This window comes from Salvelinus fontinalis, chromosome 3 (assembly GCF_029448725.1).
Source record: "Salvelinus fontinalis isolate EN_2023a chromosome 3, ASM2944872v1, whole genome shotgun sequence".
Lineage (NCBI taxonomy): Eukaryota > Metazoa > Chordata > Actinopteri > Salmoniformes > Salmonidae > Salvelinus > Salvelinus fontinalis.
The window spans coordinates 58841469-58865367 of NC_074667.1; the positions used below are offsets into that span (position 1 = coordinate 58841469).

At 50.0% G+C, this 23899-nt stretch overlaps 2 protein-coding genes and 3 non-coding genes across 5 annotated transcripts; 1 reads left to right on the plus strand and 4 right to left on the minus strand.

Annotated features, from left to right (window-relative positions):
* Positions 1-438: 438 nt before the first annotated feature.
* LOC129851567 (piggyBac transposable element-derived protein 4-like) lies at positions 439-3083 on the minus strand (the record flags this gene model as incomplete). Its single annotated transcript, XM_055918176.1, has 3 exons — positions 439-452; positions 1205-2146; positions 2567-3083. Coding segments are annotated over 3 exons (1473 nt in total), but the record flags the coding sequence as incomplete, so codon positions are not given.
* A 7859-nt stretch (positions 3084-10942) lies between these two features.
* On the minus strand, positions 10943-11015 carry trnak-cuu (transfer RNA lysine (anticodon CUU)). Its single transcript has one exon. It is a non-coding gene; the product is annotated as a tRNA-Lys (tRNA).
* Positions 11016-12497: 1482 nt separating this feature from the next.
* Positions 12498-12570, minus strand: trnak-cuu (transfer RNA lysine (anticodon CUU)). Its single transcript has one exon. It is a non-coding gene; the product is annotated as a tRNA-Lys (tRNA).
* A 445-nt stretch (positions 12571-13015) lies between these two features.
* trnak-cuu (transfer RNA lysine (anticodon CUU)) lies at positions 13016-13088 on the minus strand. The gene has a single exon. It is a non-coding gene; the product is annotated as a tRNA-Lys (tRNA).
* Positions 13089-14108: 1020 nt separating this feature from the next.
* Positions 14109-17995, plus strand: LOC129851207 (piggyBac transposable element-derived protein 4-like). Its single transcript, XM_055917590.1, has 2 exons — positions 14109-16381; positions 16837-17995. The coding sequence occupies exons 1-2, from the start codon at positions 15427-15429 to the stop codon at positions 17862-17864; spliced, it is 1983 nt and encodes a 660-aa protein (XP_055773565.1). The 5' UTR covers positions 14109-15426; the 3' UTR covers positions 17865-17995.
* The last annotated feature ends 5904 nt before the right edge of the window (positions 17996-23899 follow it).

The window sequence follows — 23899 nt, forward strand, 5'->3', positions numbered from 1 at the left end:
CAAAATATGGTGATCAGTCAGAGTGTTGTTAATGGATCCTGTGGTGCATTCGGTTAGCGTGTTGTACTTATACAGCAGTATGCAGTAAATTGATGTCACGGTTGTGAGTTTGATCCTCAGCAGATGCAAGTATTTTTCTTGAACCCTCTGCCTGTCTATTTCTTGTCGAGAAAAGGAGCATTGCTTCAAACCATTTAGGAGGACGTTTCATTGGTAATAGGTATGTCATTGAGATAAAAGGTCAGAGTGAAGGTATAGCTAGGATTCAAATCCATAGTCTTCTGTAAAACCAGCTATGCCTGACAAGTCAGCAATGCAGGGTGGCAAGCCTGCTCGAATGTCCAAGCGGATGGCTGTTTGCAAAGTGAGTTCGTGCTTCGGAAGAGAAAAGATCCGCCCAACGTGGGGCTCGAACCCACGATCCTGAGATTAAGAGTCTCATGCTCTACCGACTGAGATAGCCAGGCACGTCAACAGTGATAATTACTTGGTCTGAATATCGTACAGCTCTGTTTGAGCAAAATATGGTGATCAGTGAGAATGTCGTTAATGGATCCTGTGGTGCATTCGGTTAGCGTGTTGTACTTATACAGCAGTATGCAGTAAATTGATGTCACGGTTGTGAGTTTGAGCCTCAGCAGATGCAAGTATTTTTCTTGAACCTTCTGCATGTCTATTTCTTGTCGAGAAAAGGAGCATTGCTTCAAACCATTCAGGAGGACGTTTCATTGGTAATAGGTATGTCATTGAGATAAAAGGTCAGAGTGAAGGTATAGCTAGGATTCAAATCCATAGTCTTCTGTAAAACCAGCTATGCCTGACAAGTCAGCAATGCAGGGTGGCAAGCCTGCTCGAAAGTCCAAGCGGATGGCTGTTTGCAAAGTGAGTTCGTGCTTCGGAAGAGAAAAGATTCACCCAATGTGGAGCTCAAACCCATGACCCTGAGATTAAGAGTCTCACGCTCTACCGACTGAGCTAGCCAGGCACCTCAACAGTAATAATTACTTGGTCTGAATATCATACAGCTCTGTTTGAGCAAAATATGGTGATCAGTGAGAGTGTTGATAACCCTCCCGTTGTCCTTCTATTATGCCTAGCACACAGTGTCCCCCCCGGGGTCACTCTGTCCCGTCTTGGCTAAAGGCCCAGTGGGCACAAGTGTGACAGTATGGGTGTGAACAGCCTTTGCAGATGTATTTCTTACACCTGCAGCACGCTGTGTGTGTCTTGGCGTCCTTCTTGGGTGGGCAGACCTGACACCTCTTCCTCTTACTCGCCCCCAGCGGGGCGGCCGGGGCGGCGGCGGCGGCCGGGCCGGCGGCTCGCTCGCGGGCCTGCGGACGATCCTCGGCGGATACACGCTCGCCCCGTATGACTTTGACAAGTGCGGACGCGGCTTCGGTGCGGGGGAGACGCTGCCTTCTTTGGATCAAGGGCTTCACGAGCGCCTTTCCGAGCTGCTCCAGGAACACCCTCCTCTTGTTCCGCTTCCCGGGCATCCAGTCGGGGTTGATCTCTCGCCATATGACAAAGGCGTTGTAGGAGGACACGTCGAGGATGTTGTGGAAGATGACCAGGGGCCAGCGGGCGGTCATCCGTCTGCAGCTGTAGGTCCCGACCACCTTGTCTAGGTTGTCCACGCCGCCCTTGTTGCAGTTGTAGTCTAGGATGAGGGCCGGCTTCCGGTCTCGGCGATCGCTGACGTCAGGCTCCGCGTGCCGCGTGCTCAGAAGCAGCACGTTCTTATTTCTCTTTGCCAGGTAGGACACTAGAGTGGCGGTGGGCGTGAAGGCGAACCTGGAGGACGAGACCTGTCTGCCCTTGGACTGGAGCAGCGCGGGAGGGAGCTCGGGCTTGTTCTTTCGCACCGTGCCCACCATGGTGAGGTTCCTCTCGAGGAGCCGCTGCCCGAGTTCGTAGGAGGTGAAGAAATTGTCACACGTGACGTTGTGACCGGTCGGCAGTCCCTCGGTCAGATCGAGGACGACGCGCGCGCCCTGGTTCTTCTCGGGGCATCCGCCGGCCGCCTTGCCGGTGTACACTTGCATCTTCCAAGCGTAGCTGGACTTGGCGTCGCAGGCCACCCACGACTTGATGCCGTATTTGGCCGGCTTGCTGGGAATGTACTGTCGGAAAGGACAGCGTCCTTGAGGCGAGGGAGAGGGGAGGGAGAGGAGAGGGAGAGGAGAGGGAGAGGAGATTAGCAGGAGATTAGCAGCAGCGTCATCGTTACAGGCTCACCATCGGGGCGCACTGCGTTTACGTTACACGCAGCCGCCGACGCCGCCGCCCGTGCCACTGCCCATTGCTACTGCTGCCCATTGCTACTACTGCCGATTGCTACCGCTGCCCATGCTACTACTGCCCGTGCTCTCTACGCTACACGTACATACACAGATACATTGACTGCTACCGCTCTCTATGCACAGATACATAGACTGCCCGTGCTCTCTACGCCACGCGTACAAACACAGATACATAGACTGCTACCGCTCTCTATGCACAGATACATAGACTGCCCGTGCTCTCTACGCTACGCGTACGTACACAGATGCATAGACGGTACCTCTGAACGGGACCAGTTGTTCGTCCACCGTCACTTCGGGCCCCGGGTTGTAGAGGGCCTGCAGCCGCTCCTCCCACAGGTCCCACACCTCTCTCACGGCCGCCAGTCTGTCGGTGGCGAGTCTCGCGGGTCTCGACTGGCGGTCGTCGAATCGCAGCAGCCTCGAGTACTTGTGAAACGCCTTGAGCGGCATGGTGGCGCGGAACACGGTCCTGCCGCTCTCGGCGTCCCACAGGCTGGCCGCGGCCTCGCCTCGGGACCTGTAGACGCCGGCTAGGATCAGCAGCCCTACGTAGGCGCGCAGGTCGGTGGAGTCCATGGGTCGCCAGCCGTCTCCGTATTTTCTCACCCCCTGCAGATTGGTCATGTCCACGATGATCCTTTCTATCGCCGGTGTGACAAACAGCCGGAAGGCGGACTCGATGTCGAGCGCTCGCGACGCGGCGTAGGCCGTGGGGCCCGGCGTCACGGCGGGGCAGGGCGGGCGGATGGCGCGGGGTCGGTCCGGGCCGCGATAGGCCGCGGAGGACCATTTGATTTTGCCGTTTTTCGACAGCAACGTCTCCCTTTCTCGCTCTGGCTCTCTGGCTCTGTCTGGCTCTCTGTCTCGCTCTCGGGCAGCGGCCGCGGCTCCCTCCGGCTCTTCCTCCGGCTCTTCCTCCGGCTCTTCCTCCGAAGAGGAGCTCGACCGCGAGGCCGAGTCGTCTCCGTAGTCGTCCGCGTCGCGCTCGGGGTTGTATTCCTCACCGTCTTCATCTTCCGAAACGTCCTCCTCTTCGGAATCGCAGTAGTCTTCTTCGTCTTCTTGGTCGACGCTGGAGGATATCTGTTCCAGGACCTGAGCCGCGCTGAAACCGGGACTGCGAGGCGTCGTAGGCGGAGGCAACACGCTCGACGGGGTCGTATTCCTCGTCGCCGTCGTCCTCGTCGTCGTCCTCATCATCGTCCTCATCTTGTTCTTCTTGTTGTTGTTGTTGTTGTTGTTCTTGTTGTTGTTGTTCTTGTTCTTCTTCTTCCTGACAATATTAGTAGGCTCTCTACGCCCTGCTTACTGTCGTAGGCGGAGGGCTCACGCTCGGCGGGGTCGTATTCCTCCTCGTCGTCGTCCTCGTCGTCGTCCTCTTCTTCTTCTTCTTCTTCTTCTTCTTCTTCTTCTTCTTCCTGACAATATTAGTAGCCTCTCTACGCCCTGCTTACGGTGGCCACGTGAATGGGACGAGGCACGCGAATGGACGAGGCGCGTGGTCGGCCCTACCTGCTCCTTCGGCCCTTCGGCCCTTCGGCCCTTCGACCCTTCGCCCCTTCGGCCCCTTGGCCCCTTCGGTCCCATCCGGGACGCTCGGCTGGCCTACCCGCGTGATAGCACCGAGGTCGTGCACAGAGTTGGTGGGGACAACCGGTCCCTGCCGGGGTCACTCCGACCCGGCCCAGACAGAGGGGAACAACTCCTAACACAGGCCCCGGGTCACTCCGACCCGGCTCAGACAGGGGTAGGAGGGGAGGGTTTACAACATACACCTTGCTAACGCCGCCGGGGTCTCTCTGACCCCAGGCCCCCGGAACAGAGGGGAACAACTCATAACGCAGGGCTTACAACAGGGCTCGGGTCAATGTGACCTGGCCCAGACAGGGGTAGGAGGGTTACAACATACACCTTGCTAAACGCTGCCGGGGTCTCTCTAACCCACACAGACACTGGGAATCGACTCGTAACGCTGGCCGGTGGTCACTCTGTCCCGCCGAGGCAAGGGGAAGGTTGTCTAACAACAGCCATACCCGAAAGACAATTTCCACAACCAAGGGAAAGTAGTTTGTAGGGGGGCGTTTTTAGATTCGATATCCAAACTCACACGGGGCCCAAGGGCCCGTTGCGGGGCAGACACGCCGTATTCGACACAGGCCCTTGCCCGGAATGTTGAGAATGTCAATTTTGGGGCAGGACCTTTTACTAGTATCCACCAGGTGGTGGTGTTGGGTCACTGTGACCCCGGCCTGCCGGGGTCTCTCTGACCCACACAGACACGGGGGAAGCGACAGGTAACGCTGCCGAGGGTCACTCTGACCCCTCTGACGTCACTATGACCCCGCCCACACAGGGGCAGGGGCAGGAGGGTTACAACATACACCTTGCTAACGCCGCCGGGGTCACTCTGACCCCTCTGACGTCACTATGACCCCGCCCACACAGGGGCAGGAGGGTTACAACATACACCTTGCTAACGCTGCCGGGGTCACTCCGACCCACACACAGACACGGGCAATCAACTCGGAACTGCCCGGGGTCGCTCTGACCCGCCGAGACAACGGGAGGGTTAATGGATCCTGTGGTGCATTCGGTTAGCGTGTTGTACTTATACAGCAGTATGCAGTAAATTGATGTCACGGTTGTGAGTTTGAGCCTCAGCAGATGCAAGTATTTTTCTTGAACCCTCTGCCTGTCTATTTCTTGTCAAGAAAAGGAGCATTGCTTCAAACCATTTAGGAGGACGTTTCATTGGTAATAGGTATGTCATTGAGATAAAAGGTCAGAGTGAAGGTATAGCTAGGATTCAAATCCATAGTCTTCTGTAACACCAGCTATGCCTGACACGTCAGCAATGCAGGGTGGCAAGCCTGCTCGAAAGTCCAAGCGGATGGCTGTTTGCAAAGTGAGTTCGTGCTTCGGAAGAGAAAAGATTCACCCAACGTGGGGCTCGAACCCACGACCCTGAGAATAAGAGTATCATGCTCTACCGACTGAGCTAGCCAGGCACCTCAACAGTGATAATTACTTGGTCTGAATATCGTATAGCTCTGTTTGAGCAAAATATGGTGATCAGTGAGAATGTTGTTAATGGATCCTGTGGTGCATTCGGTTAGCGTGTTGTACTTATACAGCAGTATGCAGTAAATTGATGTCACGGTTGTGAGTTTGAGCCTCAGCAGATGCAAGTATTTTTCTTGAACCCTCTGCCTGTCTATTTCTTGTTGAGAAAAGGAGCATTGCTTCAAACCATTTAGGAGGACGTTTCATTGGTAATAGGTATTTCATTGAGATAAAAGGTCAGAGTGAAGGTATAGCTAGGATTCAAATCCATAGTCTTCTGTAACACCAGCTATGCCTGACACGTCAGCAATGCAGGGTGGCAAGCCTGCTCGAAAGTCCAAGCGGATGGCTGTTTGCAAAGTGAGTTCGTGCTTCGGAAGAGAAAAGATTCGCCCAACGTGGGGCTCGAACCCACGACCCTGAGAATAAGAGTATCATGCTCTACCGACTGAGCTAGCCAGGCACTTCAACAGTGATAATTACTTGGTCTGAATATCGTATAGCTCTGTTTGAGCAAAATATGGTGATCAGTGAGAATGTTGTTAATGGATCCTGTGGTGCATTCGGTTAGCGTGTTGTACTTATACAGCAGTATGCAGTAAATTGATGTCACGGTTGTGAGTTTGAGCCTCAGCAGATGCAAGTATTTTTCTTGAACCCTCTGCCTGTCTATTTCTTGTTGAGAAAAGGAGCATTGCTTCAAACCATTTAGGAGGACGTTTCATTGGTAATAGGTATGTCATTGAGATAAAAGGTCAGAGTGAAGGTATAGCTAGGATTCAAATCCATAGTCTTCTGTAACACCAGCTATGCCTGACACGTCAGCAATGCAGGGTGGCAAGCCTGCTCGAAAGTCCAAGCGGATGGCTGTTTGCAAAGTGAGTTCGTGCTTCGGAAGAGAAAGGATTCGCCCAACGTGGGGCTCGAACCCACGACCCTGAGAATAAGAGTATCATGGTCTACCGACTGAGCTAGCCAGGCACTTCAACAATGATAATTACTTGGTCTGAATATCGTATAGCTCTGTTTGAGCAAAATATGGTGATCAGTGAGAATGTTGTTAATGGATCCTGTGGTGCATTCGGTTAGCGTGTTGTACTTATACAGCAGTATGCAGTAAATTGATGTCACGGTTGTGAGTTTGAGCCTCAGCAGATGCAAGTATTTTTCTTGAACCCTCTGCCTGTCTATTTCTTGTTGAGAAAAGGAGCATTGCTTCAAACCATTTAGGAGGACGTTTCATTGGTAATAGGTATTTCATTGAGATAAAAGGTCAGAGTGAAGGTATAGCTAGGATGCAAATCCATAGTCTTCTGTAACACCAGCTATGCCTGACACGTCAGCAATGCAGGTGGCAAGCCTGCTCGAAAGTCCAAGCGGATGGCTGTTTGCAAAGTGAGTTCGTGCTTCGGAAGAGAAAAGATTCACCCAACATAGGGCTCGAACCCACGACCCTGAGATTAAGAGTCTCACGCTCTACCGACTTAGCTAGCCAGGCACCTCAACAGTAATAATTACTTGGTCTGAATATCGTACAGCTCTGTTTGAGCAAAATATGGTGATCAGTGAGAGTGTTGTTAATGGATCCTGTGGTGCATTCGGTTAGCGTGTTGTACTTATACAGCAGTATGCAGTAAATTGATGTCACGGTTGTGAGTTTGAGCCTCAGCAGATGCAAGTATTTTTCTTGAACCCTCTGCCTGTCTATTTCTTGTCGAGAAAAGGAGCATTGCTTCAAACCATTTAGGAGGACGTTTCATTGGTAATAGGTATGTCATTGAGATAAAAGGTCAGAGTGAAGGTATAGCTAGGATTCAAATCCATAGTCTTCTGTAACACCAGCTATGCCTGACACGTCAGCGATGCAGGGTGGCAAGCCTGCTCGAAAGTCTAAGAGGATGGCTGTTTGCAAAGTGAGTTCGTGCTTCGGAAGAGAAAAGAATCACCCAACGTGGGGCTCGAACCCACGACCCTGAGATCAAGAATCTTACGCTCTACTGACTGAGCTAGCCAGGCACCTCAACAGTAATAATTACTTGGTCTGAATATCATACAGCTCTGTTTGAGCAAAATATGGTGATCAGTGAGAGTGTTGTTAATGGATCCTGTGGTGCATTCGGTTAGCGTGTTGAACTTATACAGCAGTATGCAGTAAATTGATGTCACGGTTGTGAGTTTGAGCCTCAGCAGATGCAAGTATTTTTCTTGAACCCTCATCTTTTCTATTTCTTGTTGAGAAAAGGAGCATTGCTTCAAACCATTTAGGAGGACGTTTCATTGGTAATAGGTATGTCATTGAGATAAAAGGACAGAGTGAAGGTATAGCTAGGATTCAAATCGATAGTCTTCTGTAACACCAGCTATGCCTGACAAGTCAGCAATGCAGGGTGGCAAGCCTGCTCGAAAGTCCAAGCGGATGGCTGTTTGCAAATTGAGTTCGTGCTTCGGAAGAGAAATGATTCACCCAACGTGCGGCTCGAACCCAGGACCCTGAGATTAAGAGTCTCATGCTCTACCGACTGAGCTAGCCAGGCACGTCAACAGTAATAATTACTTGGTCTGAATATCATACAGCTCTGTTTGAGCAAAATATGGTGATCAGTGAGAGTGTTGTTAATGGATCCTGTGGTGCATTCGGTTAGCGTGTTGTACTTATACAGCAGTATGCAGTAAATTGATGTCACGGTTGTGAGTTTGAGCCTCAGCAGATGCAAGTATTTTTCTTGAACCTTCTGCCTGTCTATTTCTTGTCGAGAAAAGGAGCATTGCTTCAAACCATTCAGGAGGACGTTTCATTGGTAATAGGTATGTCATTGAGATAAAAGGTCAGAGTGAAGGTATAGCTAGGATTCAAATCCATAGTCTTCTGTAAAACCAGCTATGCCTGACAAGTCAGCAATGCAGGGTGGCAAGCCTGCTCGAAAGTCCAAGCGGATGGCTGTTTGCAAAGTGAGTTCGTGCTTCGGAAGAGAAAAGATTCACCCAATGTGGAGCTCAAACCCATGACCCTGAGATTAAGAGTCTCACGCTCTACCGACTGAGCTAGCCAGGCACCTCAACAGTAATAATTACTTGGTCTGAATATCATACAGCTCTGTTTGAGCAAAATATGGTGATCAGTGAGAGTGTTGTTAATGGATCCTGTGGTGCATTCGGTTAGCGTGTTGTACTTATACAGCAGTATTCAGTAAATTGATGTCACGGTTGTGAGTTTGAGCCTCAGCAGATGCAAGTATTTTTCTTGAACCCTCTGCCTGTCTATTTCTTGTCAAGAAAAGGAGCATTGCTTCAAACCATTTAGGAGGACGTTTCATTGGTAATAGGTATGTCATTGAGATAAAAGGTCAGAGTGAAGGTATAGCTAGGATTCAAATCCATAGTCTTCTGTGACATCAGCTATGCCTGACACGTCAGCAATGCAGGGTGGCAAGCCTGCTCGAAAGTCCAAGCGGATGGCTGTTTGCAAAGTGAGTTCGTGCTTCGGAAGAGAAAAGATTCACCCAACGTGGGGCTCGAACCCACGACCCTGAGAATAAGAGTATCATGCTCTACCGACTGAGCTAGCCAGGCACCTCAACAGTGATAATTACTTGGTCTGAATATCGTATAGCTCTGTTTGAGCAAAATATGGTGATCAGTGAGAATGTTGTTAATGGATCCTGTGGTGCATTCGGTTAGCGTGTTGTACTTATACAGCAGTATGCAGTAAATTGATGTCACGGTTGTGAGTTTGAGCCTCAGCAGATGCAAGTATTTTTCTTGAACCCTCTGCCTGTCTATTTCTTGTTGAGAAAAGGAGCATTGCTTCAAACCATTTAGGAGGACGTTTCATTGGTAATAGGTATTTCATTGAGATAAAAGGTCAGAGTGAAGGTATAGCTAGGATTCAAATCCATAGTCTTCTGTAACACCAGCTATGCCTGACACGTCAGCAATGCAGGGTGGCAAGCCTGCTCGAAAGTCCAAGCGGATGGCTGTTTGCAAAGTGAGTTCGTGCTTCGGAAGAGAAAAGATTCGCCCAACGTGGGGCTCGAACCCACGACCCTGAGAATAAGAGTATCATGCTCTACCGACTGAGCTAGCCAGGCACTTCAACAGTGATAATTACTTGGTCTGAATATCGTACAGCTCTGTTTGAGCAAAATATGGTGATCAGTGAGAGTGTTGTTAATGGATCCTGTGGTGCATTCGGTTAGCGTGTTGTACTTATACAGCAGTATGCAGTAAATTGATGTCACGGTTGTGAGTTTGAGCCTCAGCAGATGCAAGTATTTTTCTTGAACCCTCTGCCTGTCTATTTCTTGTCGAGAAAAGGAGCATTGCTTCAAACCATTTAGGAGGACGTTTCATTGGTAATAGGTATGTCATTGAGATAAAAGGTCAGAGTGAAGGTATAGCTAGGATTCAAATCCATAGTCTTCTGTAACACCAGCTATGCCTGACACGTCAGCGATGCAGGGTGGCAAGCCTGCTCGAAAGTCTAAGAGGATGGCTGTTTGCAAAGTGAGTTCGTGCTTCGGAAGAGAAAAGAATCACCCAACGTGGGGCTCGAACCCACGACCCTGAGATCAAGAATCTTACGCTCTACTGACTGAGCTAGCCAGGCACCTCAACAGTAATAATTACTTGGTCTGAATATCATACAGCTCTGTTTGAGCAAAATATGGTGATCAGTGAGAGTGTTGTTAATGGATCCTGTGGTGCATTCGGTTAGCGTGTTGAACTTATACAGCAGTATGCAGTAAATTGATGTCACGGTTGTGAGTTTGAGCCTCAGCAGATGCAAGTATTTTTCTTGAACCCTCATCTTTTCTATTTCTTGTCGACAAAAAGGAGCATTGCTTCAAACCATTTAGGAGGACGTTTCATTGGTAATAGGTATGTCATTGAGATAAAAGGACAGAGTGAAGGTATAGCTAGGATTCAAATCGATAGTCTTCTGTAACACCAGCTATGCCTGACAAGTCAGCAATGCAGGGTGGCAAGCCTGCTCGAAAGTCCAAGCGGATGGCTGTTTGCAAATTGAGTTCGTGCTTCGGAAGAGAAATGATTCACCCAACGTGCGGCTCGAACCCAGGACCCTGAGATTAAGAGTCTCATGCTCTACCGACTGAGCTAGCCAGGCACGTCAACAGTAATAATTACTTGGTCTGAATATCATACAGCTCTGTTTGAGCAAAATATGGTGATCAGTGAGAGTGTTGTTAATGGATCCTGTGGTGCATTCGGTTAGCGTGTTGTACTTATACAGCAGTATGCAGTAAATTGATGTCACGGTTGTGAGTTTGAGCCTCAGCAGATGCAAGTATTTTTCTTGAACCCTCTGCCTGTCTATTTCTTGTCGAGAAAAGGAGCATTGCTTCAAACCATTTAGGAGGACGTTTCATTGGTAATAGGTATGTCATTGAGATAAAAGGTCAGAGTGAAGGTATAGCTAGGATTCAAATCCATAGTCTTCTGTAACACCAGCTATGCCTGACACGTCAGCGATGCAGGGTGGCAAGCCTGCTCGAAAGTCCAAGCGGAAGGCTGTTTGCAAAGTGAGTTCGTGCTTCGGAAGAGAAAAGATTCACCCAACGTGGGGCTCGAACCCACGACCCTGAGATTAAGAGTCTCATGCTCTACCGACTGAGCTAGCCAGGCACCTAAACAGTAATAATTACTTGGTCTGAATATCGTACAGCTCTGTTTGAGCAAAATATGGTGATCAGTGAAAGTGTTGTTAATGGATCCTGTGGTGCATTCGGTTAGCGTGTTGTACTTATACAGCAGTATGCAGTAAATTGATGTCACGATTGTGAGTTTGAGCCTCAGCAGATGCAAGTATTTTCCTTGAACCCTCTGCCTGTCTATTTCTTGTCGAGAAAAGGAGCATTGCTTCAAACCATTTAGGAGGACGTTTCATTGGTAATAGGTATGTCATTGAGATAAAAGGTCAGAGTGAAGGTATAGCTAGGATTCAAATCCATAGTCTTCTGTAACACCAGCTATGCCCGACACGTCAGCGATGCAGGGTGGCAAGCCTGCTCGAAAGTCCAAGCGGATGGCTGTTTTGCAAAGTGAGTTCGTGCTTCGGAAGAGAAAAGATTCACCCAACGTGGGGCTCTAACCCACGACCCTGAGATTAAGAGTCTCACGCTCTACCGACTGAGCTAGCCAGGCACCTCAACATTAATAATTACTTGGTCTGAATATCATACAGCTCTGTTTGAGCAAAATATGGTGATCAGTGAGAGTGTTGTTAATGGATCCTGTGGTGCATTCGGTTAGCGTGTTGTACTTATACAGCAGTATGCAGTAAATTGATGTCACGGTTGTGAGTTTGAGCCTCAGCAGATGCAAGTATTTTTCTTGAACCCTAATCTTTTCTATTTCTTGTCGAGAAAAGGAGCATTGCTTCAAACCATTTAGGAGGACGTTTCATTGGTAATAGGTATGTCATTGAGATAAAAGGTCAGAGTGAAGGTATAACTAGGATTCAAATCCATAGTCTTCTGTGACATCAGCTATGCCTGACACGTCAGCAATGCAGGGTTGCAAGCCTGCTCGAAAGTCCAAGCGGATGGCTGTTTGCAAAGTGAGTTCGTGCTTCGGAAGAGAAAAGATTCGCCCAACGTGGGGCTCAAACCCACGACCCTGAGATTAAGAGTTTCATGCTCTACCGACTGAGCTAGCCAGGAACTTCAACTTTATTAATAACTTGGTCTGAATATCGTACAGCTCTGTTTGAGCAAAATATGGTGATCAGTGAAAGTGTTGTTAATGGATCCTGTGGTGCATTCGGTTAGCGTGTTGTACTTATACAGCAGTATGCAGTAAATTGATGTCACGGTTATGAGTTTGAGCCTCAGCAGATGCAAGTATTTTTCTTGAACCTTCTGCCTGTCTATTTCTTGTCGAGAAAAGGAGCATTGCTTCAAACCATTTAGGAGGACGTTTCATTGGTAATAGGTATGTCATTGAGATAAAAGGTCAGAGTGAAGGTATAGCTAGGATTCAAATCCATAGTCTTCTGTAAAACCAGCTATGCCTGACAAGTCAGCAATGCAGGGTGGCAAGCCTGCTCGAATGTCCAAGCGGATGGCTGTTTGCAAAGTGAGTTCGTGCTTCGGAAGAGAAAAGATTCGCCCAACGTGGGGCTCGAACCCACGATCCTGAGATTAAGAGTCTCATGCTCTACCGACTGAGCTAGCCAGGCACGTCAACAGTGCTAATTACTTGGTCTGAATATCGTACAGCTCTGTTTGAGCAAAATATGGTGATCAGTGAGAATGTCGTTAATGGATCCTGTGGTGCATTCGGTTAGCGTGTTGTACTTATACAGCAGTATGCAGTAAATTGATGTCACGGTTATGAGTTTGAGCCTCAGCAGATGCAAGTATTTTTCTTGAACCTTCTGCCTGTCTATTTCTTGTCGAGAAAAGGAGCATTGCTTCAAACCATTTAGGAGGACGTTTCATTGGTAATAGGTATGTCATTGAGATAAAAGGTCAGAGTGAAGGTATAGCTAGGATTCAAATCCATAGTCTTCTGTAAAACCAGCTATGCCTGACAAGTCAGCAATGCAGGGTGGCAAGCCTGCTCGAATGTCCAAGCGGATGGCTGTTTGCAAAGTGAGTTCGTGCTTCGGAAGAGAAAAGATTCGCCCAACGTGGGGCTCGAACCCACGATCCTGAGATTAAGAGTCTCATGCTCTACCGACTGAGCTAGCCAGGCACGTCAACAGTGCTAATTACTTGGTCTGAATATCGTACAGCTCTGTTTGAGCAAAATATGGTGATCAGTGAGAATGTCGTTAATGGATCCTGTGGTGCATTCGGTTAGCGTGTTGTACTTATACAGCAGTATGCAGTAAATTGATGTCACGGTTATGAGTTTGAGCCTCAGCAGATGCAAGTATTTTTCTTGAACCTTCTGCCTGTCTATTTCTTGTCGAGAAAAGGAGCATTGCTTCAAACCATTTAGGAGGACGTTTCATTGGTAATAGGTATGTCATTGAGATAAAAGGTCAGAGTGAAGGTATAGCTAGGATTCAAATCCATAGTCTTCTGTCACACCAGCTATGCCCGACACGTCAGCGATGCAGGGTGGCAAGCCTGCTCGAAAGTCCAAGCGGATGGCTGTTTGCAAAGTGGGTTCGTGCTTCGGAAGAGAAAAGATTCACCCAACGTGGGGCTCGAACCCACGACCCTGAGATTAAGAGTCTCACGCTCTACCGACTGAGCAAGCCAGGCACCTCAACATTAATAATTACTTGGTCTGAATATCATACAGCTCTGTTTGAGCAAAATATGGTGATCAGTGAGAGTGTTGTTAATGGATCCTGTGGTGCATTCGGTTAGCGTGTTGTACTTATACAGCAGTATGCAGTAAATTGATGTCACGGTTATGAGATTGAGCCTCAGCAGATGCAAGTATTTTTCTTGAACCTTCTGCCTGTCTATTTCTTGTCAAGAAAAGGAGCATTGCTTCAAACCATTTAGGAGGACGTTTCATTGGTAATAGGTATGTCATTGAGATAAAAGGTCAGAGTGAAGGTATAGCTAGGATTCAAATCCATAGTCTTCTGTAACACCAGCTATGCCTGACACGTCAGCAATGCAGGGTGGCAAGCCTGCTCGAAAGTCCAAGCGGGTGGCTGTTTGCAAATTGAGTTTGTGCTTCGGAAGAGAAAAGATTCACCCAACGTGGGGATCGAACCCACGACCCTGAGATTAACCCTCCCGTTGTCTCGGCGGGTCAGAGCGACCCCGGGCAGTTCCGAGTTGATTGCCCGTGTCTGTGTGTGGGTCGGAGTGACCCCGGCAGCCTTAGCAAGGTGTATGTTGTAACCCTCCTGCCCCTGTGTGGGCGGGGTCATAGTGACGTCAGAGGGGTCAGAGTGACCCCGGCGGCGTTAGCAAGGTGTATGTTGTAACCCTCCTGCCCCTGTGTGGGCGGGGTCATAGTGACGTCAGAGGGGTCAGAGTGACCCTCGGCAGCGTTACCAGTCGCTTCCCCCGTGTCTGTGTGGGTCAGAGAGACCCCGGCAGGCCGGGGTCACAGTGACCCAACACCACCACCTGCTGGATACTAGTAAAAGGTCCTGCCCCAAAATTGACATTCTCAACATTCCGGGCAAGGGCCTGTGTCGAATACGGCGTGTCTGCCCCCAAACGGGCCCTTGGGCACCGTGTGAGTTTGGATATCGAATCTAAAAACGCCCCCCTACAAACTACTTTCCCTTGGTTGTGGAAATTGTGCCTTTCGGGTATGGCTGTTGTTAGACAACCTTCCCCTTGCCTCGGCGGGACAGAGTGACCACCGGCCAGCGTTACGAGTCGATTCCCAGTGTCTGTGTGGGTTAGAGAGACCCCGGCAGCGTTTAGCAAGGTGTATGTTGTAACCCTCCTACCCCTGTCTGGGCCGGGTCACAGTGACCCGAGCCCTGTTGTAAGCCCTGCGTTATGAGTTGTTCCCCTCTGTTCCGGGGGCCTGGGGTCAGAGAGACCCCGGCGGCGTTAGCAAGGTGTATGTTGTAAACCCTCCCCTCCTACCCCTGTCTGAGCCGGGTCGGAGTGACCCGGGGCCTGTGTTAGGAGTTGTTCCCCTCTGTCTGGGCCGGGTCGGAGTGACCCCGGCAGGGACCAGTTGTCCCCACCAACTCTGTGCACGACCTCGGTGCTATCACGCGGGTAGGCCAGCCGAGCGTCCCGGATGGGACCCAAGGGGCCAAGGGGCCGAAGGGGCGAAGGGGCGAAGGGCCGAAGGGCCGAAGGAGCAGGCAGGGCCGACCACGCGCCTCGTCCATTCGCGTGCCTCGTCCCATTCACGTGGACACCGTAAGCATGGCGTAGAGAGGCTACTAATATTGTCAGGAAGAAGAAGAAGAAGAAGAAGAAGAGGACGACGACGAGGACGACGACGAGGAGGAATACGACCCCGCCGAGCGTGAGCCCTCCGCCTACGACAGTAAGCAGGGCGTAGAGAGCCTACTAATAATGTCAGGAAGAAGAAGAACAAGAAGAAGAACAACAACAAGAACAACAACAACAACAACAAGAAGAAGAACAAGATGAGGACGATGATGAGGACGACGACGAGGACGACGGCGACGAGGAATACGACTCCGCCGAGCGTGTTGCCTCCGCCTACGACGCCTCGCAGTCCCGGTTTCAGCGCGGCTCAGGTCCTGGAACAGATATCCTCCAGCGTCGACCAAGAAGACGAAGAAGACTACTGCGATTCCGAAGAGGAGGACGTTTCGGAAGATGAAGACGGTGAGGAATACAACCCCGAGCGCGACGCGGACGACTACGGAGACGACTCGGCCTCGCGGTCGAGCTCCTCTTCGGAGGAAGAGCCGGAGGAAGAGCCGGAGGAAGAGCCGGAGGGAGACGCGGCCGCTGCCCGAGAGGAGCGAGACAGAGAGCCAGACAGAGCCAGAGAGCCAGAGCGAGAAAGGGAGACGTTGCTGTCGAAAAACGGCAAAATCAAATGGTCCTCCGCGGCCTATCGCGGCCCGGACCGACCCCGCGCCATCCGCCAGCCCTGCCCCGCCGTGACGCCGGGCCCCACGGCCTACGCCGCGTCGCGAGCGCTCGACATCGAGTCCGCCTTCCGGCTGTTTGTCACACCGGCGATAGAAAGGATCATCGTGGACATGACCAATCTGCAGGGGGTGAGAAAATACGGCGACGGCTGGCGACCCATGGACTCCACCGACCTGCGCGCCTACGTAGGGCTGCTGATCCTAGCCGGCGTCTACAGGTCCCGAGGCGAGGCCGCGGCCAGCCTGTGGGACGCCGAGAGCGGCAGGACCGTGTTCCGCGCCACCATGCCGCTCAAGGCGTTTCACAAGTACTCGAGGCTGCTGCGATTCGACGACCGCCAGTCGAGACCCGCGAGACTCGCCACCGACAGACTGGCGGCCGTGAGAGAGGTGTGGGACCTGTGGGAGGAGCGGCTGCAGGCCCTCTACAACCCGGGGCCCGAAGTGACGGTGGACGAACAACTGGTCCCGTTCAGAGGTACCGTCTATGCATCTGTGTACGTACGCGTAGCGTAGAGAGCACGGGCAGTCTATGTATCTGTGTTTGTACGCGTGGCGTAGAGAGCACGGGCAGTCTATGTATCTGTGCATAGAGAGCGGTAGCAGTCAATGTATCTGCGTATGTACGCGTGGCGTAGAGAGCACGGGCAGTCTATGTATCTGTGCATAGAGAGCGGTAGCAGTCAATGTATCTGTGTATGTACGTGTAGTAGCACGGGCAGCGGTAGCAATCGGCAGTAGTAGCAATGGGCAGCAGTAGCAATGGGCAGTGGCACGGGCGGCGGCGGTGGCGGCTGCGTGTAACGTAAACGCAGTGCGCCCCGATGGTGAGCCTGTAACGATGACGCTGCTGCTAATCTCCTGCTAATCTCCTCTCCCTCTCCTCTCCCTCTCCTCTCCCTCTCCTCTCCCTCCCCTCTCCCTCGCCTCAAGGACGCTGTCCTTTCCGACAGTACATTCCCAGCAAGCCGGCCAAATACGGCATCAAGTCGTGGGTGGCCTGCGACGCCAAGTCCAGCTACGCTTGGAAGATGCAAGTGTACACCGGCAAGGCGGCCGGCGGATACCCCGAGAAGAACCAGGGCGCGCGCGTCGTCCTCGATCTGACCGAGGGACTGCCGACCGGTCACAACGTCACGTGTGACAATTTCTTCACCTCCTACGAACTCGGGCAGCGGCTCCTCGAGAGGAACCTCACCATGGTGGGCACGGTGCGAAAGAACAAGCCCGAGCTCCCTCCCGCGCTGCTCCAGTCCAAGGGCAGACAGGTCTCGTCCTCCAGGTTCGCCTTCACGCCCACCGCCACTCTAGTGTCCTACCTGGCAAAGAGAAATAAGAACGTGCTGCTTCTGAGCACGCGGCACGCGGAGCCCGACGTCAGCGATCGCCGAGACCGGAAGCCGGCCCTCATCCTAGACTACAACTGCAACAAGGGCGGCGTGGACAACCTAGACAAGGTGGTCGGGACCTACAGCTGCAGACGGATGACCGCCCGCTGGCCCCTGGTCATCTTCCACAACATCCTCGACGTGTCCTCCTACAACGCCTTTGTCATATGGCGAGAGATCAACCCCGACTGGATGCCCGGGAAGCGGAACAAGAGGAGGGTGTTCCTGGAGCAGCTCGGAAAGGCGCTCGTGAAGCCCTTGATCCAAAGAAGGCAGCGTCTCCCCCGCACCGAAGCCGCGTCCGCACTTGTCAAAGTCATACGGGGCGAGCGTGTATCCGCCGAGGCTCGTCCGCAGGCCCGCGAGCGAGCCGCCGGCCCGGCCGCCGCCGCCGCCCCGGCCGCCCCGCTGGGGGCGAGTAAGAGGAAGAGGTGTCAGGTCTGCCCACCCAAGAAGGACGCCAAGACACACACAGCGTGCTGCAGGTGTAAGAAATACATCTGCAAAGGCTGTTCACACCCATACTGTCACACTTGTGCCCACTGGGCCTTTAGCCAAGACGGGACAGAGTGACCCGGGGGGGGGACACTGTGTGCTAGGCATAATAGAAGGACAACGGGAGGGTTATGTAACAACAACCATACCCAAAAGGCACAATATCCACAACCAAGGGAAGGTAGTGCAGGAGGGGGGGTGTTTTTAGAATCAATACCCAAACTCACACGGGGCCCAAGGGCAGTACGGGGGGACAGCCTGTCACTTCGCACACAGGGCCCTTGGCCGTAATGTTGAATCTGTGAGTGTCCACCACAACCTCTCAGTTATCCAAAACTTTATGTTGTATCCTGTCTGTGGAATTTGGAGGCTGTGACAATAGATCCAGCTTTCAGTAGTGTAGCAAACCACGTATCAGTTATCCAACACTTGATGTTCTAGCCAACGCACTAATACAGGGAAGTACTTATAAGTCAGTTTGGGTTGTTACAAGAGTTTACATTTATCAACACTGGGGAAGAGGTATCAGCTATAACAAGTAGGACTATTATGGGTAACCTGTTCATCTTCGTTGCAACAATCCACTTGTCTCTATGTATGCATCTGTACGAAAAGCACAGTATAATCAGTGATGGACCTGTGCTTGAAGAAGACTACCTGGGTGTGGATGGGGGACTTGACCTTGACGGAGAATATCGTGGTATGGATGGGGGACCTGAGTTCTGAATCTGACACTGCTCCGAGAAAGTATGGGGGAGATGTAATTATCCTAACAGTTGAAATGTTATATTGTATTCATTTGGTACTATGGTGATGTGGACCTCTTTTATCAATAAAGTACAGTTGGTAACACTTGACAGTTGCTTGTCTGAGCATACTTTATTTTTTACTTGCATTCAACAGCATTATAAACTATAACAAGGCTACCCAAGCCCTCACAGTGAGCAAGCCTGGAAGCCTTCTAGGCTCCTGCGGCTTCTGTCAAGCTCTGTGTGTTTGATGAGGCTTTCCTTAGGCCCGCCCTATCATGACTCAGTCAGCAAGCATGGAAGTCTTATAGGCTCCTGTGGCTTCTGTTAAGCTCTGTGTGATTGATGACGCTTTCCTTAGGCCCGCCCTATTATGACTCAGTCAGCAAGCATGGAAGCCTTATAGGCTCCTGTGGCTTCTGTTAAGCTCTGTGTGATTGATGACGCTTTCCTTAGGCCCGCCCTATCATGGCTCAGTCTGCAGAACTATGGGTCTTTGACAATAGGGGCCAAAGCGATATATTAATGACCATACTGACGTCTCTCAGGAAGCAGAACAGAGTGTACAATGGCACATGGGAAATCAGAGTCTTTCTATACACTCAGATATTGTAATACAGCAAAGGAGAATGACAGTAGCGACGACTCGGACATTGACTTTGTTAGTGGCAGCACATGCAGAGAGCTGCAGTTCAACCCTGTTACAGTTGAAGATGCCCAGCTGCTGTGCACTAGGCTGAAGGTGCAGTGCAAGAAGATGTCTCTCAGTCATACTGCGTCTGGTGTGTTAGGTGCTCCGTGTAAGAATGTGAAAATAAAAGGTGACGGAAATTGTTTCTTCAGAGCGGTCAGTGAAGCACTATGTGGTACAGAGGAGTACCATGAGCCAATTCGAAATGCGGTGGTGCAGCAGCTACAGAGCAAACAACATATGTATAGGACCATCCTGAGAGTGTGTTACCGTTCAGTGTCAGAGTACATTACGGAGTCCAACATGAATTGTTTAGGTAGTTGGGCGACCGAAGTGGAGATTCAAGCAGCTGCAGACATGTTGGGGGTAAGCATATATACATACTATACCAACCGTTGGATTGAATACAGATCTAATGGTTTAGAGGTGTCTAAGCAGGGCATATATTTGGAGAATAGTCGGAACCATTACGAGACAGTCGTTTGTGTCAAGAGGCCTCAGACTCAGTCTTGTTACGGTTACTGCCAGGGTTATGAGATTGGGAACAGCCATATACCACAAGCAGTTAGGTCCTCAGGCTCCAAATCATCTGATTCCGAAAGCAGTTCGGGAGCGGACATGGCAGGTGACTACGAGGATTGGATGTGTGATGATTATCAGGACAATTGTCAAGAGGACTATACCCATAACCGAGATACTCCCGGTGCTGACATGGAGGATACCAGAGACCAAGAGGCTGAAACCAGTCCCCGTTCAACCGATAGTCTTGTGGACTACGACATTTACGATTCCGAGGAGTCAGACTACGAGGTCCACACCCAAGACGTCGACAGTGAACAGCTCTACAGTGAACAGGTTGACGACGAAGAGGTGGTCTACTGTGAAGAGGTCTATGGTGAAGAGGTTGACACCGGCGCTGTCGTGGAATGTGAAGAAGTCGATGATGACGAGGTGGTGGACTGTGACGACGTGTACGATGAAGAGGTTTACGACGACGAGGTGGTGGACTGTGAAGACGTGTACGATGAAGAGGTTGACGATGGCGAGGTGGTGGACAGCAACGAAGACTACAGCGAAGAGGGTGGCGAGTTACAGGTTTACTGTGAAGATGGTCACGACTCGATTCCAGCTGTGGAAGATTCGAGAAAGCAACATTCGATGGAAAGCATGCTTAGTTGGTCTATACTGAACACATCATGGCATTCCTTCCTAGAATGGCTGGGGGAGCGCTGGTGGGGATCAGTCTCTAAAGAGCAGATTATCACATTCATGGATACATCTAACAGTCGCAAAGGGGACATTGTCGTCGCAGCACACTTCGGTGGCATGCAAGGAGGAGTGTGTTCGATTATGGTGAAGACACAGGATTCAGTCATGACCTTTACTGTTGTTATTAGTCGAGGCAGGTACATCTGTACCGATATGGTACAAGGTCTATTTTCAACTCCTATTGACATTATGAAAGTTCTGGTGCGTAAACTGGGAGAAGGACACTTGCTACGTAGACCCAGGTGGATGGCTCATGACCCCAAATACTTTGCTATGACACAAATTGTGGACGAGCTGCGTTATATTGTAAAGCTGATAAAAGGCTCATGGTGGGGAGCTGCATTCCTCAGTTTGGAAATGTCCCCACCACATGGTAAAGTGATAGAGCTTCTACGAATGAGGACAAACAAGCACACCAACCCAGCTGCCGCAATCCATTATATGAATGAGGACAGTTTGGGATACCTGTTTGATATTGTAACTGCCAAGGGAAAGAGATTCAAGGTGACGTTTGATAACTTGGGGTTTACGATTGGGACAGGTGTACACTTTCCATATATCACATCTATTCTTTCCCGCATCTGCTGCCTTGAAGATGCAACCTTTGTTGCCCGACCAAAGAACCACATCTTTGGGGATGAAGGCCTGGAACGTCACCCAGGTGTCACAGATGCCAGACACAATGTCTAGAGTAGGAAAGATATAGGTGGAGAGCATATGTAATCACTGTCATATCGCTTGGTAAATGTGCCATTACAAAGTGCTTGTGGTGTATTATTCAATGTCCATATCCTTCTGTGAATAAAGACAATAATATCCTGAGCAAGAATACCAGGTCACATTTATTTACAGAGTACATAACATTTACATACATCCATACCAAAAGTAGGACATAGTGGCAGCTCAAAAATGAATAAAATGGGTTCAGTGTAGTTAGATCTCAACACATTGCAACCTAGTCATCTCCATCATCATAATCTCCATCCGCATCAGCTCCATCCTCATCATCGGCCATATACTTGAGCGAAAGAGACATAACCACATTACCAACAAGTCATACACACAAGCAAAAGTGTCATCACAGTATACACTACCATATCTACCATTTCATCTTCTGCATTGTTCAACTGGGGAAGAGGAGGTAATGCTAGGTGAGGTTGAGGCCGGTTGACGACTTCTGGGGGCAACAGTGGAGGAGCTTGTTCCAAGACAAGGTTCCTAGGTCCCTCATCGTCAGACGATAGTATGTAATCACTCTCCTGAATGTGTATTAAAGACATGGGAAATGTATCACTTATACATGGTATACTTTACAACAGTGAATGAAAGGACATCAAACCGAGTACCTACAGAACGGGTCAGGATTATGGTAGATACCTGTGGAATAGAGACGAGTGTTAGAATCAGTACAAGTTAAATGCCTGTGATGAGTATGGTCTATGAAAGAGGTGTCTATAGAGTATGATATAACATGCGTCTCTCCTACCAGGCTCAGCTCGCTATTGTCAGTTTCTATACCACTCTCCTCTGACATGATTAGAGGTCGGAAATGCACAATTGCCTGAGGTAAGGAGATATAGGTCCATGATTAGCTGTTAAATGCGACAGTTGCAGTAGGTGTCACAGTTAAACACCTTTTCATGAGTGGGTTAAGTTACGGGTTAGGTGTGGTTGTACAGAGGTGAAAGCTGTTCGTAAGGCTGCATGTGATCATAATCATGATGAGCAACTAGCCACGTCTCTAGCAACAACAGTTAGAAAACATAAGGCCCTTTCCTGGGGTTGGTGAGAGTGTGCGGCTTTGGGGTATGGTTCCACTTTTCCTACTATTTACAATGGCTGAATCACAAGAACTATGATACCAATTACATACACATAGCAAAATAGGTAAGTGGTTGGAAGATGGCCTATATGGGGAGAAGACAATTCGACTCACTCCGTGTCGCTAAGCAAAGGAAATATGGCAACTGGCCTCTATTGAACAGATCCTGGCTTCCACTGGTAGAATGGCTGGGTGAGAGGTGGTGGGGCTCCGTCTCTAAAGAGCAGCTAATGTCATCCCTAAATAGACCCGAAGTTACTGTAGGAGCTATTGCCATCACGGCCTACTTTGGTGACATGCAGGGAGGAGTGTGTTCCTGTATGGTGAAGAGCACTGACAATACTCTCATCCCATTTGATATACACGTCACCCAAGGCTATTACAAATGCACTGAGTTCCTAGACTGGGACAGAGGTGACCCTGTTCAGCTAATAACCGATGTGCTTAAAGCAGTCCCAAGCGGTTACTTGATGGCTAGACCAAGAGACATACCTGATGAACAGAACAATTGGTCTGGCAAATGTGTAGTGGAAGGGATGCGTGAAATGATACAGCTACTAGAGGGTGCATGGTGGGGACATTCGACGGGCAGTTCCCCAATGTCATCAAATCACATTGAAGTTATACAGGACCTAAAAAAGATGGAAGATGAATACCCCAAGCCAGCTGCAGCGATCTGTTACATGGATGAAGAGGAATATGGATACCTCTTCGAAATTGTAACAGCAAAAGGACAACCATACAAGGTCACGTTTGATAAGTCTGGGTTTGTGCTTGATACAGATATACACTTTAACTCAATGACAAGTTTGCTGAACCATATGACAACGGTTGTAAAGGTTTCCTTTGTACCAAGACCCCTTTCTACAACACAGGACCTGTGCATGAGCAAGATGGATGTAACAGGAGGGAGAAGGAGGGGACCAGTGGAGTCAAGTGGAGGCCTACCCAGTCTCAAACGTTCCATACAGACTAGCCCGTATGACCAGAGGTATAGGCCATGACCATTGTATTACTGTACATCTCAATTAATATTTGTGACAGTATATGTGTCAATGTAATATACATTACATATCATTGTTTTGACATGCAATCAATAAAGTGTATCACCAGTCATGTCAGAGCCTTGTTCTTTTTATTCACATACATTACAAAGAGCAGTACCGTTGCAACTACACATGTTTCACAAAGTCATTATAGCTGGGCTATCCACCCGGTACTGCTTCATCCAACCGTGTCTGTGCTATCCAAAAGGGCTCCATTCATGCCACAATGCCTTGGTTATTCATCCTTGGTCTGTTACTCAACCACTTGCGTGCATCCAACCTTGTCTCTAAATCCATACATTATCTATTCATCCAAGCTAAGGTGTTTAGCTACTCATCTACCACTCATCATACAGTGGCTGTTGTGTCCACACAGGCTTACTTTCTCCAGCCCTGTCTTGTGTATCTCCCCACCACCTGGGCAAGTCTCTACTTGTTTATCCAGCCCTTGGGCACTCGTCCAACTGTTTCTGTCCTGTCCACACAGGCTTACTTTCTCCAGCCCTGTCTTGTGTATCTCCCCACCACCTGGGCAA